The 15,884-nt window shown below is 54.3% G+C and overlaps 1 protein-coding gene across 1 annotated transcript; it reads left to right on the top strand.

Annotated features, from left to right (window-relative positions):
- The first annotated feature begins 13,663 nt into the window (after positions 1 to 13,663).
- SSTR3 (somatostatin receptor 3) lies at positions 13,664 to 15,852 on the top strand. Its single transcript, XM_047742817.1, has one exon. The coding sequence runs from the start codon at positions 13,744 to 13,746 to the stop codon at positions 15,001 to 15,003; it is 1,260 nt and encodes a 419-aa protein (XP_047598773.1). The 5' UTR covers positions 13,664 to 13,743; the 3' UTR covers positions 15,004 to 15,852.
- The last annotated feature ends 32 nt before the right edge of the window (positions 15,853 to 15,884 follow it).

Raw genomic sequence — 15,884 nt, 5'->3', positions numbered from 1 at the left:
TAAGTGCATGTTGTTTATGTAAATGAGTAAGCAGATGGAAGAATAGACTTTAATGGAGAGAGAGACCCAGCTTGTCCAGTGACCCAGCTGAGCCCAGCCTTCCAGCCGTCCTTGCCAAGGGACCTGTTACGCGCATCAGAAATCAGTCAAGTCCCCGGATGATGATGGTCCCAGCCAAAATCACATGAGGCAGAACTTCCAACTGAGTTCAGCGAACTTGTAAAATCATGAGAAACAATACCATGGTATACTAAAACAGTGACTTTTCCGGGGCTAAGGTCCCTGTTATCTCTTCCTTTGATTTTTTCCCCCTCTCCTCCCTATCCTCTTAACTCCCCAACAGAGACATAGCCACCTCTGGGGACATCTGACTCCACCTGGGTCTCATGGGCTGTAAGAGGGAAGGTAGGGTAGGCTCTGGGGAGGGAGACAGGGATCTCAGATGGTTCTAGAAGACTTCTGAAGGCCCTAAGGTAGGTGAGATGATGAGCAGTCATCCATGTAATTTGAAGTTCAGTTCATGTACTAACCCTGGGCTCCATGCCAAGCTGTGTGGGGGCTGGAGGTGCAGAGATGGTGAGATCCCGCCCTCTGCTCCCTGGGGGCTCAGGGGCTAATGAGACAGACAGATGAGCAAATCAACCCCCGCCATGTGGTTGATCCACATACCGCAGAAGCGAATGCAACAGCAAGGATGAGATTTTGGTTTCAAGGTGCCGGGGTAGAGATGTTTCAGCCCTGTCCCCCTTGCTGAAAAAGAACCATGACAATAAGGAGAACATGAAACAGAAACATAAACTCTCATCTTCAAAGAAACCAGGAGACACCTGTGACCCTGAACCACAGCATACAAGTCTGGAGAGCAGATGGAGGGGTGGTAAATGATTTAACAGAGCCCAGGGAAGGCAAACTTAAGCGCCTGCTGTTTTGGGGCAGGGTGGGGGGGTTGGAGGTGGGAGAGATGCAAACCGACTGACCTTGCAGAACCCCTGGGAGGCCCTGAAGTAGGGGATCCAGACACCACAGATGGCAAGGCGGGAGGCTGAAAACTGGTGGGTTATCTGTAAGTTTGTTTAAGGAGCGATCAGACCTGCAGGGCCTCCCCACTACATTATGCAGCCGGGCAACCACCCGTCCTTAGGCTGGGTGCGAAGATCCAACCAGAGATTTCTGGACCCAAGGATGCCAGCTACAGGGCAGGTGGGGGGTGAGGCCCCAGACTGATTATTTGGGATGTAGTGGTTTGGTTATGCTTGGCAGATATCACTCCTTCAATGCCCACCTCCAGGGGCGGAGCTACTTGCCCATTCCACTGGATGCTAGCTTTGGCCTTGTGACTTGCTCTTTTGCCCGGGGGATGTTAGCCTGTGCATCATAAGTGAGCCTAGTTGTGCTTGTACCCTTGGGCATGCTCTCTTGCCCTGATGAAAGAACATGCCTTGGTAAGCCCACTGGTGCCAGGAACATAAGGGCAGAGGTATCCAGCTGACTTGCTGCTCAAAGCATATCTGCTTAGCTTAGCCCCGCCTAGATCAACCCATCCCAGCTGACCTGAAGGTGTGAAGTAAAAGAAATGCTTATTGTTGGGCACTGTAGAGGTCTGTGTGGTTGTCTGTTACACAGCAATAGCAGACTGATGCAGGGGAATTCAGTGGAAGTCTGAATACTCAAAGGGCTAGCCCCTTCCCTGGCTGAGTTCAGGAACGCTAGAACCCAGGCATGTACTTATTCCAGACGGGAATCTGTGGCCAGGATCTGACCCCCCTAGAGAAAAGTCTTACAGAGGCTGATATTCAGTAACAGGTAGGTATCCTTGACCAAAGAGCCAGCTATCCCTCCAGAGATGTTCGCTATTTTGCAAGCTCTACCCTTTGACATGGAGCTCCCGATCTGAGCTTTAATATTTCATTCTGAAAAATGAATGGGTAACAAAGATGAAGGGACAATTGAGGGAAACTGTTGTGAAAGAGACCCAATCAAACAAACCGGGGGAAAGGAACTAGCAAGAAATAGAGACAAGGCAGTGAGCAGAAGAAAAATTAAAAGAAATCATCACTGTTATCCTTGGGGAGAGAAGGACACCTATCACACCCACAATAAATACAGAAGACCATAACAAGAGAACAATCAGAAAACAGAGAAGAGCTCTTAGAAATTAGAAACGTGGGATGCCAGGGTGGCTCATTTGGCTAAGCATCTGCCTTTGGCTTGGGTCATGATCCCAGGACCCTGGGATTGAGTCACATATTGGGCTCCTTGCTCAGCAGGGAGCCCGCTTCTCCCTCTGCCTGCTGCTCCCCCTGCTTGTGCTCTCTCTCTCTGACAAATAAAAAATAAAATCATTTTTTTAAAAAACGATTTTATTTATCCATTTGAGAGAGAGAGAGTAAGTGAGAGAGAACATAAGAGGGAAAAATGTCAGAGGGAGAAGCAGACTCCCTGTGGAGCTGGGAGCCTGATACAGGGCTCGATCCTGGGACTCCAGGATCATGACCTAAGCCAAAGGCAGTCGCTTAATCAACTGAGCCACTCAGGCACCCTAAAAAATAAAATAAAAAAAAAAAGAAATTAGAAATGTGTTTATTAAAATTTTTTTAAATACAAGTTTTGGAAGCTAAAACAGACTGAGCAACAACAATAATAAAAACAACTCCTAGAAGGGAGAATAAGATGGTAAAAGTGAACAAAAAGAAAATCACAGGGTTACTCCAGGAGGCCAATAGGTGAATAATAGGAGGTTCAAAAGAAAATAATAGAAAAATCTTGTCCAGGGTCGCCTCGGGGGGCTCAGTCAGCAGTGGGTCTGACTCTTGATTTTGGCTTGGGTCATGGTCTTGGGTTCATGGGATTGAGCCCCATACTGGGCTCTGTGCTTAGCTCGGAGTCTGCTTGTCCATCTCCCTCTGCTTCTCCTCTCTCTCTCTCTCTCAAATGAATAAATAAGTAAATAAAATCTCTAAAAAAAAGAAAGGAAAAAAAATCTTGTCCAGAACTGAAGAACACAAATTTTCAGATTGAAAGAGTTCACTAAGTACCCCCAAACACTTGGTGGGGGGACCATGTTGTGAGGGGTTGTATTGGGGGAGGCACAACACAAGCATTTCCAAACAGAAATTTAGGGATAAAGCAAAGATCCTAGAAGTTTCCAGAATAAAGGGAAAACAACCTCAGGTTACACACAATGGTTTGAAAATAGGAATGGTACTGTGAAGACAAACCGTGGAGAGTCCAAATCTCCAGTGATGGACAAATGGATAAAGAAGAGGTTATACATATATGATGGAATATTACTCAGCCATCAAAAAAGAATGAAATTCTGCCATTTGCAATTACACAGATGGGGCTGGAATGTATTATACTAAGTGAAATAGGTCAGTCAGAGAAAGACCAAATACCATATGATCTCACTCATATGCGGAATTTAAGAAAGAAACAAATGAACATATGGGAAGGGGTGGGAGGGAAAGGAGAAAGGAAAATAAACCATTAGAGACTGTTAACAATAGAGAACAAACTGAGGCTTGACAAAGGAGGTGGGTGGGGGGATGGGATAGATGGTGAAGGGTATTAAGGAGGACACTTCTTGTGATAAGCACTGGGTGTTGTATGTAAATGATGAGTCACTGAATTCTACTCCAGAAACCAATATGGCACTGTATGTTAACTAAGTGAAATTTAAATAAAAATTTTAAACATTAAAAAATTTAAAAAATTAAAATAAAAATTTTAAAATTAAAATGTTTAATAAAATTTTTTTAAATTAAAATTAAATTTAAAAAAGAGTGGTACTGGGAGCTCGACATATGGACAGATGCCTTCCATCCTTTGAGTTCACATAATTCGCAACCTAGATTTCTATACCCAGCCCAGCTATCATATGATGTGTGAGGAGGATGAACTCTTTTTGAACATATGCACTTGCTCAGGAACTTACCAGAAGATGTGCACCCACAAAATCAGGGAGTAAACTACTAAGGAGGAAGGTTCAAGAAATGGGATCTAACACAGGAAAATGCTGAAGGGAATTGATGATAGAGCATTAAAGGGAGACTCTCAGGGCAGCAGCCTCGCACAGGCACAGAGGACAACCAGGACAGAGGGGAGCAGTTTAGATGCATCCAGGCAGAAATCCTCACCGGGCTCAGACCCTGGAAACTCCCCTGTTAGCTTTTTAAAAAGCAGAGGAGTGTTTGCAAGTACAGAGTCCTACAAAACTGAGATATTAAAAACAACAACAACAACAACAAAGTAAATGAAAAAAGTGAAACAATTATGAACTCCAGGCTGGGCGGAAAATAATGTTTACAGTCCATTCCTAATGAAACCACTGAACACACCCTTAACTGAAAATGTCCTTTCATGGAGAGGGTGGAGAGAAGGGACCAGAGTGTGTAAGAAATCTACAATCCTCATCTACCGTAGTAGGAAGTCAGTAGATAATGGACAAAATTGGGGGATCGGGAGCTAGAAAAATAAATCCAATATTTGGCAAGATGGAGAAAATATGAGGAGGAAGAGCTCGGAGGGTAGAATTGCCTTCAGGATCAGGAAGGGTCAAGGCCACGTGAGGACAGCTATTTTCTGCTCTTAGAAGTCTTTTTATCACTTTGGTTTTTAAAAAATTTACTTGCAAACAGTACTTTGCCTTCCCATTCTCTGATGCTCCCTCCTCTGTCTTCTTTTTTAATCTGTAATGCAATTACTTTTTATTTGCCTTTATTTTTAGCCAAGCCCCAGGGGTGAGTGAGAAGGAAGCAGGCAGAGGCAGGTTCCGTGGGCCCCTCAGGCCACAGAAAGGATAGAGGATTTCATTCTACAGCAGCCAGCCCATGGCCCTAGAGGGTCTCAAGGAGGAAGGAACCGGCATGACTTATTTTTTAAAGGACTCACTCTCCCCACTGAGGAGGTGGGGCAAGGGCAGAAGGAGGGGGACGGATGAGGCCATTGTGGCTTGGCCCAGAAGGGATACTTGGGGGATGGAGAGCAGTGATCAGGTCAGAAAGCAGAGAGTCCGAGGTAGAAGCCATGAAGCGTGGTGCTGGGGGCCAGGAGCCCGCAGGCATTTCCTCCGTTTGACCATCATAAGAACCCAGGGCCAGACAGGAAGGTGGACACATTCTACCGAAGGAGGAAGTTAGCAGAGGGGTTTCACAGAGTCACGCTGCTTGACTGGGCCAGAGCAGGGGCTGAGGTGCACCTGTGCAGATGGCTAGCCCTTCTGTCCCCGCCACAGAGGAGGACAGGGGGGTTCACGCTGCCTGCAGCTTCTCAGCGTCCCTGGGAACTACTGCAGTATATAGGGATTAACTAATTTTATTATCTCACCACCCCTGCGCAGCAGGTGTTGAAGCTGAGGGACAGAGGCTCAGAGAGGCTAAGTCACATATCCGAGGTCACACAGCCAGTGAGTGGAGCATCAGTAGCTCAGGCCCCCAGCCTACACCACGGTTGGTGAGGAGACAGCACCATCTGGGCTCTCAGGAATGGGAGGAACCTGGGCCCCAAATTCTGGGAAACCACCTGTCTGATGGCAGAGACGCAGTCCCTGGTCTCTAGTCTGAGGGTGAAGCCCTCTAGTCTGAGGGTGGAGACACGGCCCCAGACATGATCTAGGGGAGGTCAGGGTGTGATGGGGCAGACATAGCACTGTCCTGGTTTTGAGAGGCAGTCCAGGCAGTCCCTCCAGGATACTAGGCAGATATGACAGCACTGACGTGCCAGGCCTGAGGCCAGAGGTTCTCATGCTCCAGGACCTCGATGCCAGGCCAGGTGGGGCCACCTCCCGGCTTTGACACCTAGCATCCCCAGCCTCCCAGGGCTCACAGGCATGGAGTCGCACATCCTCTTTCTGCCCTGCCACCTCAGGAGGAGAGATCGATCAGGGATCCCTGGGTTACATCAGCTTGGGTAAGGCCCCTGGCTGGGGGACGCTGTCTGACTCAGGCCACACCTGCCCCAGCCTGCTGCCCAGGACCCCTTACCACCCCTCAGCCCCCAGCAGACATTTGACGGATTACAGTCTCCCCTCCTCCACACCCTGCTGCTTGATGTCCACCCATCTTCTTCTCTTCCATAGACACACAGTGAACACCTACTCTGTGCCAGCTGGTGCCAGGCCTGGGACATGGTGAGGCTGGGGTCGCTGGGAAGTCTAGAGGAGAGGCCTAGCTAATCTAGGACGGGGAAGCCTCCAGGAGGAGTCCACCTCAGGGAGGACTTCATCTCCCACATAGTGGCGTTACGTGAGGAGTGTGGCCAGGGTGGGGGCGCAGCCTGTGCAAAGGCCCTGCGGAGACCAACACTGTCACCAGTACCTGACTGGTGAGCCTTCGAAGAACAGAAATTAGGTCAAGAAGTTCCTCTGCTCCCACCTGTGAAGCTCTCGACCCATGCGGACTGAGACAGGGCCCTCCGCCGCCTCCCCTGCCTCCCTCCCCTGCAGCCACTCTGCTTTCCACCTGGGCCCTCTCCCTAAATACTGCTCTGTCCCTCTCACTATCCCAGAGGCCTGAACTGCCCGTCTAGAGTCAATGAATGAATGAATGAATGGGCGAGGTTGGGTGTGCCTGGAGCTCAGGGAAGAAGGAAATGAGCAGAGGAGAAGGCCAGGGCCTGAGGCAAGGCTAACAGGCTATAAAGCCTGGAGGGCTGCACCGGGTGGGCCTAATTCTGAGGGGGATGAGAAGCCCTAGCTGGGCCTCGGGCAGGAGAGGGACAGAGCCCTGGAAACCCCTCCCTCCCTCCCCCCCTCCCAGAAGCTCTCTGGAGCCCCCCTACTCTTCAGGAACTTGCACAGACAGAACAGTGGGGCTGGAGGGAGGGGCTGGCTTGCCTACGACCCCTCGCAGGTGGAAGGACAGCATAGAGGAACGGGGCCTCCAGAAGCCTCTGAAAGTAGATGTGTTCCTAGTCCTATTGTGTGCTGCGGCAGCCAGAGCAGCTCTTCTGGAAAAATCTGATGCTGGCCTGTCTGAGGACCTACTCCTTCCCAGCCCGGGGTGCCTTGTGACAAAGCGTGCCCTGCCCCAGTCGTGAGGAATGGAGCGCCATGGGAAGGTGTCTGGATGGTGCCTGGCACACCGCAGGTGCTCAAGCAAGACTCACTGCCCTTCCTTCCTCCCTTCTCTGACTGGTCCCCCCTCGCCCTCTGAGCAGGGGCAAGGCTGCTCTGCGGGGAAGGTGCTTAGCAACACACCGTTAACATGGGGCCCTCCTCTCTCCACTCGCTGGCTGTGTGATCGCTTTCCCTCTCTGGGACCCAGCTTCCCATCTGTAAACCGGATACCCTGCTCTGCTCCCCACCGCCGTGGCCAATGCCTGTGAAGCAGGGGGTGGGGGTTCATTCAAAGCTGCCACTGCTAATTGACCCCCAGACGTTTATAATGGTCCCATCGAAAGAGGAGCTTAGGAATGATTCAGTCCAATCTCCCAACGATCCCGATGAGGAAACAGGCCCAGAGGAGGGTCGACTCACACTGGTGGTCTCAAGTTGGGTCAACGGAGCCGGAGTACACATCCAGGGGCCGCTCAGGCCCCGGGCAGAGTACCTAGACCACGTGTTGGCCAAGTCTGCCCGCCACCTGCCTTTGTCCAGGCTGCTGACTCCTAATGGAGTTTGTAGATAAGCATTTGCAACCGATCTGAGGATAGGAAATACTAACCTGAACTCTAATTAGCATGGCGTCCCCCGGCCCAGAGAATTCCACTCTTCTCAGTAGCAGACCTGGGTCATACAATGTTGCCCTCAATTATTACTACATTTTGAACTGTGTCAATTTATAAACAGTGGACATTTGTTTTCTCCTGTGTAATATCTTTGATTCTGCCCTTGGCCCCCAAAAGCCTGAAATATGTATTCTTTACCCTGTCTTTCCACAACCCCCCTCCACCCCCCCAACGCCCTGGGCTCTCCAGGCTGCCCCACCCACCCTTCCTCTGGCTGGTGTCCAGCCTGTTCCCAGGACCGTGGACTCACAGCCCAGTGCTTGCCCCCTGCCCTCCCAGCACTGCCCAATCCCTTCACCTGTCTGGCCTCGGGACTGAGCTGTCGCCCTGGGGGATATGTGCCACGGTGGCCTAGGGGGGCACCCAGCTTTTCTGAGCACCACACTCTCCTCTTCCCCCCCCCCCCCCACCTCCCCTCCCCTTGCCAGAGCCAGGGCCAGCGTGGGTGGCCAAATCTCCTCGGTAACAGGGTCTGCCTCCATCCCCCTCACTCCTTCCCTAACCTGCCGCCCCTCCCCCCTCCCTGCACCTGCTCTCCGGCCCCTCCCGCACCCTCCCCCCACTCCTGCTCCCTCCTTCCCTGGCTCTCCATGTCACCATCTGTGGCACAATCCCTCTCTGTCACTCTGCCTGCCACCCCCTCCTTCTCCTTCCTCCTTCTCCGCTCTCCATCCCTGCCTCTCTCTGCATCTCCCTCTCGCCCCTTCTCTCCTCTTTGCTCCTGTTTCTCTTCTTCCTGACACGCATTTCTTATCACTCCCCCTCATTCTGGCTTTCCACCCACTCACCCTCTTCTCCCTCTGCCTCTCTCTCCACCTCCGACCGACCCCCCTCTCCCCTCTATTTCTATTGGCTTCCGACAGTCCCTGCTCCCCTTTTCTTTTCCTTGGGAGTTTCTCTGTCCACCCCCACACTGAGGTCCTGCCCACAGACCCCCCTCTGTGCCTCTAACCCCCCCTTCTCCAGGACGTGTCCTGGAGATGGGGGGTGACGCACCAGGCGCCCGTGGAAAGTCAGGGCCAGAGACCAGATAGGAGAGTCTCTGTGGGCAGCCGTGGCCGCTGCAAGCCTAGGAAGGGGCTCGGGCCGTAAGCTGTCCAGAAGTGGGCAGTGTGTGGGGACCTCAGCTAAGGGTGCTCTGGGCACTTGGGGACTGGGCAGGGAGAGGGGGCAGCAGAATGGTAACCAGCCTGGCGGCAACCCCATGGGCAGGTAAGGAGGCTGGGGCCTGGGGGGGGGTCCCTGAGGGTGGGGTGCTGGAGCCCATCCTCTGCCTGGCATGAGCTTGGAAAGCTGCGGCTGGGGACTGGGAGAGAGTGGGCAGGCCCAGGGAGGAAGAAGGCCTCCCTGTGACCTCTTGGTGGGCTGTGGGGGGTAGGGACAAGTTCGTCTCAGATTCTCATGCCATGATTCTAGAATACTGGAATCACACAGCAGCCGAGTGTCCGAGCTCTGGAAGAAAACCTGGGCCTCGGCCCCGGGGCCAGCTTCCCTGAGCTCCCCCTCTGTGCTGGGCACCATGCTCAGCACACTCCCATTTAATCTTTACAGAAACCCTGGGAGGTGGATCTACCTGTCTTCATTGGAACAGGTGGAAACTGAGGTCCAGAGACAGGAAGCGATTTGCCCAAGGTCGCACAGTAATTAGGGATTATCATTCCGTGGCAGAGCCCAAACCTCCAGTCCAGGGCTTGCGGGGTGTGTTCCTGGGGGTCACACCCAGGCCTGGAATGGGAGTGAGTCTGTTGGCACTGATTAGCACAGTCTAGATCTTTGGGGGGAAGGCGCGGGGTTGCAGAGGTAAAGCAGAACTCGGTTGGCTGGGGAGCATCAGCCTGCAGGCTTCAGGGCCATCCCAGGTCCTGGTCCTGGATTCCTCTCAGCCGGGGGCCTTCAAGGGAAGCCAGCAGGGCCAGGAGGTACTGACGGTTGAGGAACAGACAGAACCGGGTTTGAATTCTGGTCTCGCACTCACCAGCTAGTGACCTTGGACAAGTTACCGAACTTCTCTGAGACTCAGCGTCCTCCTCTCTAAAAATCCTCTGTCCTGGGCTTTGTGAGGATCTCTTGATGTGGGTCTGAGCCCTGTGCCCGGGAGCAATGCCTCGCCTCGCTCCGAGTTCTACTTGCTGACCTGCCTGGTCTGCCCTCATTTCCCACTGCTGGGCACTGCGCCAGGTGCTGGGGCTGAAGAACTAAGTAGCTCAGGGTTCCCGCACCCCTGAGCCAGGGCTCAAGAGGGTAAGCGGATGGGGGCAGACGAATGGAAAGTGGTTGGGGTGTCTGGCATCTCTGAGGGGCTGTCCTGAATTGCTGTGTGGCTCAGGACAGCCACTTGCTGTCTCTGGGCCTTTGTCCCCTCTCGAACAGTCCTCCGAGGAGTCCGCCCCCAGCTTTCAGGCAAGCTTGTGCCAAAGATAAACCAGACAAGGAGGAAAAGTCCCTCCTCCCCCAGCATGAACTAGATCATGCACAGGACTCCAGCTCCTTAAAGAAAGGACGGCACCTAAATTGTGGGTTGGCTTATGCCCACGGGAAGCTGTAATTTTCCTCCTTCTGGCGCCCAGCCTGTTCAACTTTGACAAGAAAGATGAGACCAGATGAGGGTAGAGGCATAGTCTTCTGGGGTAGCAGGCAGTTTTGGGAGGGTCTGTGGCATCCCCCGCCCAGTACAAGGGCAGGGCCTGGCTGGGTATGCTGTGTTCCCGGGGCCCTGTGTGTTAGCACGTGTGTGTGCGTGCAGTGTACACGCGTGTGTCTGAGCGGGGTGGGGGCCCATCCTCAGAGCTCCCTCTGGGCTTCCCTGGGGGCATCTGTCCCCGCATACTGGATATTAGGTTTGCCCAGCTCCCTGCTCCTCTCTCAGGAGCCTGCCTCCTCCGGCCCTGATCTGTGATTGGCTGCCCCACAGGGATGCAGTAGGAGGATGCGCGCATAGGGCGGCAAGGTGGACCGATGGGTGACGTAGGGCTCCCAGGCTGAGGAAGCCAGAAAGAACTCCAAGGTCTCAGAGTGCACAATTCCAGGTGGAAGAGGGCCGATTCTGGCATTCAGGAATTCTGACATTCCGATTCAAGGACACGGAGTCTAAAGATCTCGGCCTCCATAACTCCGTTCTAAGAAATTACATTCTATTTTTAGGATCCTAAGATTCCAGGGGTTTGAGCCCACGATCTTAATAGTTCAAGAACCCGAGGAACAGGGAGGGGAACTCTGCATAGGCTGGTGGGGAAAATGGGATGCCAGCTGGGGGCCTTCCCAAGGCCCAGCCTCAGTCTGCTGGCCTGTGAAATGGAGGAGTGTGTGTGTGTGTGTGTGTGTGTGGTTGAGGAGGACCTTCAGGTCCTCCCAGGTCTGCCCCTTTCTAGCTGTGTGACCAGGACTGTGTGGCCTCTTCTTTGCACCCTGTCTAATGGTGGGGACAACACTAGTCCCTCTCCCATAAGACCCCATAGGATGCGGTGTGTCACTGGCTTTGCCTGGAACCTAGCAGCTGGGGTAAATAACAAGGAGCTGGAGGAACTGGTAGGATCCTATGAGCCCAGAGTCCAGATAGCTTCTTCCTAGTGCCAGGGTCCCAGGCTCAGGAGGGCTGATGAGGTCCTGGGGTGATGACAGGTTGGGGCTGGAGGATCAGGGAGGGCTGCTCTGAGCCCAATGAGCCTGGGGTATCCTTGGGAGGAGCCAATGCCAAGGGGATCTTTGCCATTCTCCACATCATTGCCAGGCCTGGTGCTCAGAGCCTTTAGGAATCCAAGGTCCTCGGGCAGGGGCAAACTGGCAGGCTCACCCACCCAGGGGTGTTTGCTCCAAGTTGGGGTGCCTTTCCTTTCCAGAAGCTTTGCATCTTAAAGGTAGTGTCTGGCTAGGGCAGGCAGATGGCAGGTCCCACGGGAGATGATCCAGGCTCAGTGTGGGCTCAGAGTGAGGATATCGGAGGCTTTCTTTTACTCTCAGGGTTTTCTGTAGGGAGAGGCAGGGATAGACAGGAACCAAGGGACTGGGGGAGGTCATCAGGAAGAAAGGGCAGGGAGGGGTCCGGGCCTCAGAAGAGGCTTGGCCTCTAACTGGACCTCCTGAGAGAGGCTCACAGGTTCGGAGGTGAGCGGTCTTTCTGAGCGAGAGTGGCTTGAATTTCTGCTATCAGCAATTCACCCCCCTTTGCATTGAGAATTGGCCCCTCCGGGCTCCTCTGATTCATTCAACGCTTCAAACACTGAGGCAGAGCCTGTGCTGTGTGAAGGGACGAGGAGACAGTTCAAAGCTGAGAGGGTGTCTCTACATTTAAGGAAAGCCGGTCTAGCGGGGAACTGGGAAGAGTCAGTTCTAGCTCCTTATAATACATGGGACGTGTGATAAGAAAGGGACTAATGACATGAGTGGGCATGCCTGTTCCCACTGTGTCACTGGGCAAACTCTTATTCATGCTTCAAGACCCATCTGAAATGCCGTCTTCTCTGGGAAGCCTTCCCCATGGATGCAGGGTTGGGGGGGGCCTCTTCTTGTAAATACCCCCAGTGTGCTGTGAGATTTTCCACCATGGGGTGCCACGTGCCCACCTGGCAAGATCACAGCTAGCCACCCCAGGCAGGGCCTTTCGGGGGCACTGGGGGTTGGGCTCGGCATGGGAGGTCCCCAAGCATTCCGATTCCCAGGACAGGGGACATCGCTGTGCCTGTAGTTTTTTTTTTTTTTTTTAAAGATTTTATTTATTTATTTAACAGACAGAGACCACAAGTAGGCAGAGAGGCAGGCAGAGAGAGAGGGGGAAGCAGGCTCCCCGCCAAGCAGAGAGCCTGATGTGGGGCTCGATCCCAGGACCCTGGGATCGTGATCTGAGCCGAAGGAAGAGGCTTTAATCCACTGAGCCACCCAGGTGTCCCGTGTGCCTGTAGTTCTTAACTCCATTCAGAATCTGAGGAACATGATCAAAACTCTGGACTCCGCCCAGAAAAAAGACATGGACGCATTCACTTGCACCAGAGTTTAGGGGGTTCATGGACCACCCCTCCCCCACCGCAGTTCATCTAGAGACCCAGGTTCAAGGTTAAAGACCTGGGATAGGCAGCACTGGTTTTCAAATGTGAGGACTGAGACCTGCTGGTGGCTTAATCCATTCTGGGGCTGCTATAACAGAATCCCACAGCCTGGGTGGGGGTGGGGGGGCGGGGAGCTTATAAACAGTATTTATTTCTCATAGTTCTGGAGGCTGGAAGTCCAAGATCAAGGTGCCAACAGATTCGGTGTCTGGTGATACCAGCTTCCTCGTTCATAGTCAGTCATCTTGCTGTGTCCTTATATGGTAGGAGTGAGGGAGCCCTCTGGGGCCATTTATAAGGCAGGGGGGGCTCCATCTTGAAGACCTATGCACCTCCAGAAGCCCCCGCCCTCCAATGCCATCTCTGTGGGGGGGTAGGATTTTAACATACAAATTTGGAGTGTGAGGGAACACATTCAGTCTATCGCAGTGGGTGATCCCCTTGGGGTTCTGCCAGTCAGAGCATCCTCTGTAGAAAGGATACGTATTGTTTTATGATTTCGTTGAGTCACATCGTACGTAGAACCCATTGGCGTCAAAAATGCTTGACTAACGGAAGGAAGGGCCTCTGTCGCCATGGGCTGATTGAATGATCCATCCGCTCCTCTATTAGACATATGAGGAAAACGCACAGGCACACAGGTGCAAAGGCGAAGGGGACACCGTGGTGCCCAGGCCAGCGAAGGTCCCTGCCCTCCGGAGCCAGGCAAGCCCACGCTGCACACCACACCCTGGGGGCGAGATCCACTTCACCTTTCTGAGACTCAGCCTCCTCCTCTGAGAAGTGGGGACAGCTTGTGGGCCTATGCTGAGTAAAAGGTGTGTGTCAAAGTCTGGCTGGGCGCACTACAGGCCTCCAAGGTCAGTGTGATGGCGGGGAGAGGGCAGCGCTGACAAAGCCATCATTCACCATAACGTGGCTGTGTCCTTCCTCCTCCAGGCCCATAGCTGACTCCTCACCACCCTCCCCCTCCTTGGCCATGGACACCCCTGGCTACCCTGCCTCAGCGCCCACAACCTTGGCACCTGGGAACACCTCCTCAGCCTGGCTCCCAGACGCCACCCTGGGAAATGGGTCGGCGGACCCAAGTGCAGCAGGGCTGGCTGTCAGCGGTGTCCTGATCCCGCTGGTTTACCTGGTGGTATGCGTGGTGGGCCTGCTGGGCAACTCCCTGGTCATCTACGTGGTCCTGAGGCACACGGCTAGCCCGTCGGTCACTAATGTCTACATCCTCAACCTGGCCTTGGCCGATGAGCTCTTCATGCTGGGATTGCCCTTCCTGGCGGCCCAGAACGCCCTATCCTACTGGCCCTTCGGCTCCCTCATGTGCCGCCTGGTCATGGCCGTGGACGGCATCAACCAGTTCACCAGCATCTTCTGCCTCACCGTCATGAGTGTGGACCGATACCTAGCCGTGGTGCACCCCACCCGCTCTGCCCGCTGGCGCACAGCTCCGGTGGCCCGCACGGTGAGCGTGGCCGTGTGGGTGGCCTCGGCCGTGGTGGTGCTGCCCGTGGTGGTCTTCTCGGGGGTACCCCATGGCATGAGCACCTGCCACATGCAGTGGCCCGAGCCTGCGGCGGCCTGGCGCGCCAGCTTCATCATCTACACGGCCGCACTGGGCTTCTTCGGGCCGCTGCTGGTCATCTGTCTCTGCTACTTGCTCATCGTGGTCAAGGTGCGCTCGGCGGGGCGGCGGGTGCGGGCACCCTCATGTCAGCGGCGGCGGCGCTCGGAGCGCAGAGTCACGCGCATGGTGGTGGCCGTGGTGGCGCTCTTCGTCCTTTGCTGGATGCCTTTCTACGTGCTCAACATCGTCAACGTGGTGTGCCCGCTGCCCGAGGAGCCCGCCTTCTTCGGCCTCTACTTCCTGGTGGTGGCGCTGCCCTATGCCAACAGTTGTGCCAACCCCATCCTCTACGGCTTCCTCTCCTACCGCTTCAAGCAGGGTTTCCGCAGGGTCCTGCTGCGACCCTCCCGCCGTGTGCGCAGCCAGGAGCCTCCTGCCGGAGGACCTCCAGAGAAGACGGTAGAGGAAGAGGAGGAGGAGGATGAGGAGGAGGGGGCAGGGAAGCAGGGAGAGGGGAAGATGAATGGCCGGGTCAGCCTCATTGCGCAGCCTGGCACCAGCAGGCAGGAGCGACCGCCCAGCGGCAAGGTCAACAAGGACAAGCAGTTCCTCCCCCAAGAGGCCTCGGCGGGAGACAAGCCAGGCACGCTGCACATCAGCTATCTGTAGGGGGTCTGTCGAGGGCCAGCATGGCCCCAGGACTGGACAGAGGCTGTGGGTGTGCCGAGGGCATGCTATCCATGGTGCCAGAGGCCTACGATGGGATGTTGGGAGGCCTGGGCTCTGATCCCATAGCCGCTGAGACTCGCTGTGTGACCTTGCCTAGGTCCCTTTCCTTCTCTGGGCCTTGCGTTCTTTTCTGTGACTCAGGGATGGGTGTAATCAGCCAGGACAAGCTCTGCTGGATGAGAAGTCTGGAGGGGCATCACCCCTGGCTGGCTGGCCTTCCGGAGCGGGGTCCAGGTTCAGGGGACAAGGTCAGACTGGCTTTCCCCTTCAAAGACAGAGCATCCTGGGGGACCAGCCTGAAGGTTGGCCCTCAGAACAACACCAAGGTCTGGATTTCCTAGGCTCAGAGCTAGGATCACAGGGGAGGGACTGGGGCCCCAAGTAGAAGAAAGTTCTACCCAGGGCAGGGAGAGGTCCAAACCTGTTCAGGCCCCACATCAGCTCCCCCCACATGCTGCAAGGCCTCGGCCAGCTCTTCCTCTTCTCTGGGCCTCAGACCTCACCTGCTGAACAACCCAATAACCTCCAGGCCCTCTTGGCCAGATGTTAGTGCTGGGACTCCGTGTTCCCGGCCCTGAGAGGCCATGGATTTTCTAGGAAAGTCACTCAGGCCAGCTTCAGGGTCCCTTACCGCTTGGGCCCACCCAAGGCCCCGTATCTCATTTTGTACTTGGAATTTTATATTCTTTTTCATAAAGAGGGTCTCCAATCTGCGTTCAGTTTAGGCCACCCAAGGCCCTACTTGGCCCCTGTTGAGGGCAGCTGACCAATTCCCATAGCAGCTTATGTCGTGAGAAGGGGGCTAGAAGGGGGGTGGCTAG

Source organism: Lutra lutra, chromosome 8 (genome assembly GCF_902655055.1).
Source record: "Lutra lutra chromosome 8, mLutLut1.2, whole genome shotgun sequence".
NCBI lineage: Eukaryota > Metazoa > Chordata > Mammalia > Carnivora > Mustelidae > Lutra > Lutra lutra.
This window is presented reverse-complemented; position numbering and strand designations above follow the sequence as displayed.

What these genes read in the sequence shown, in the direction of transcription:
- SSTR3 (XM_047742817.1), top strand. Translation starts at nt 13,744, where the DNA reads ATGGACACCCCTGGCTACCCTGCCTCAGCGCCCACAACCTTGGCACCT.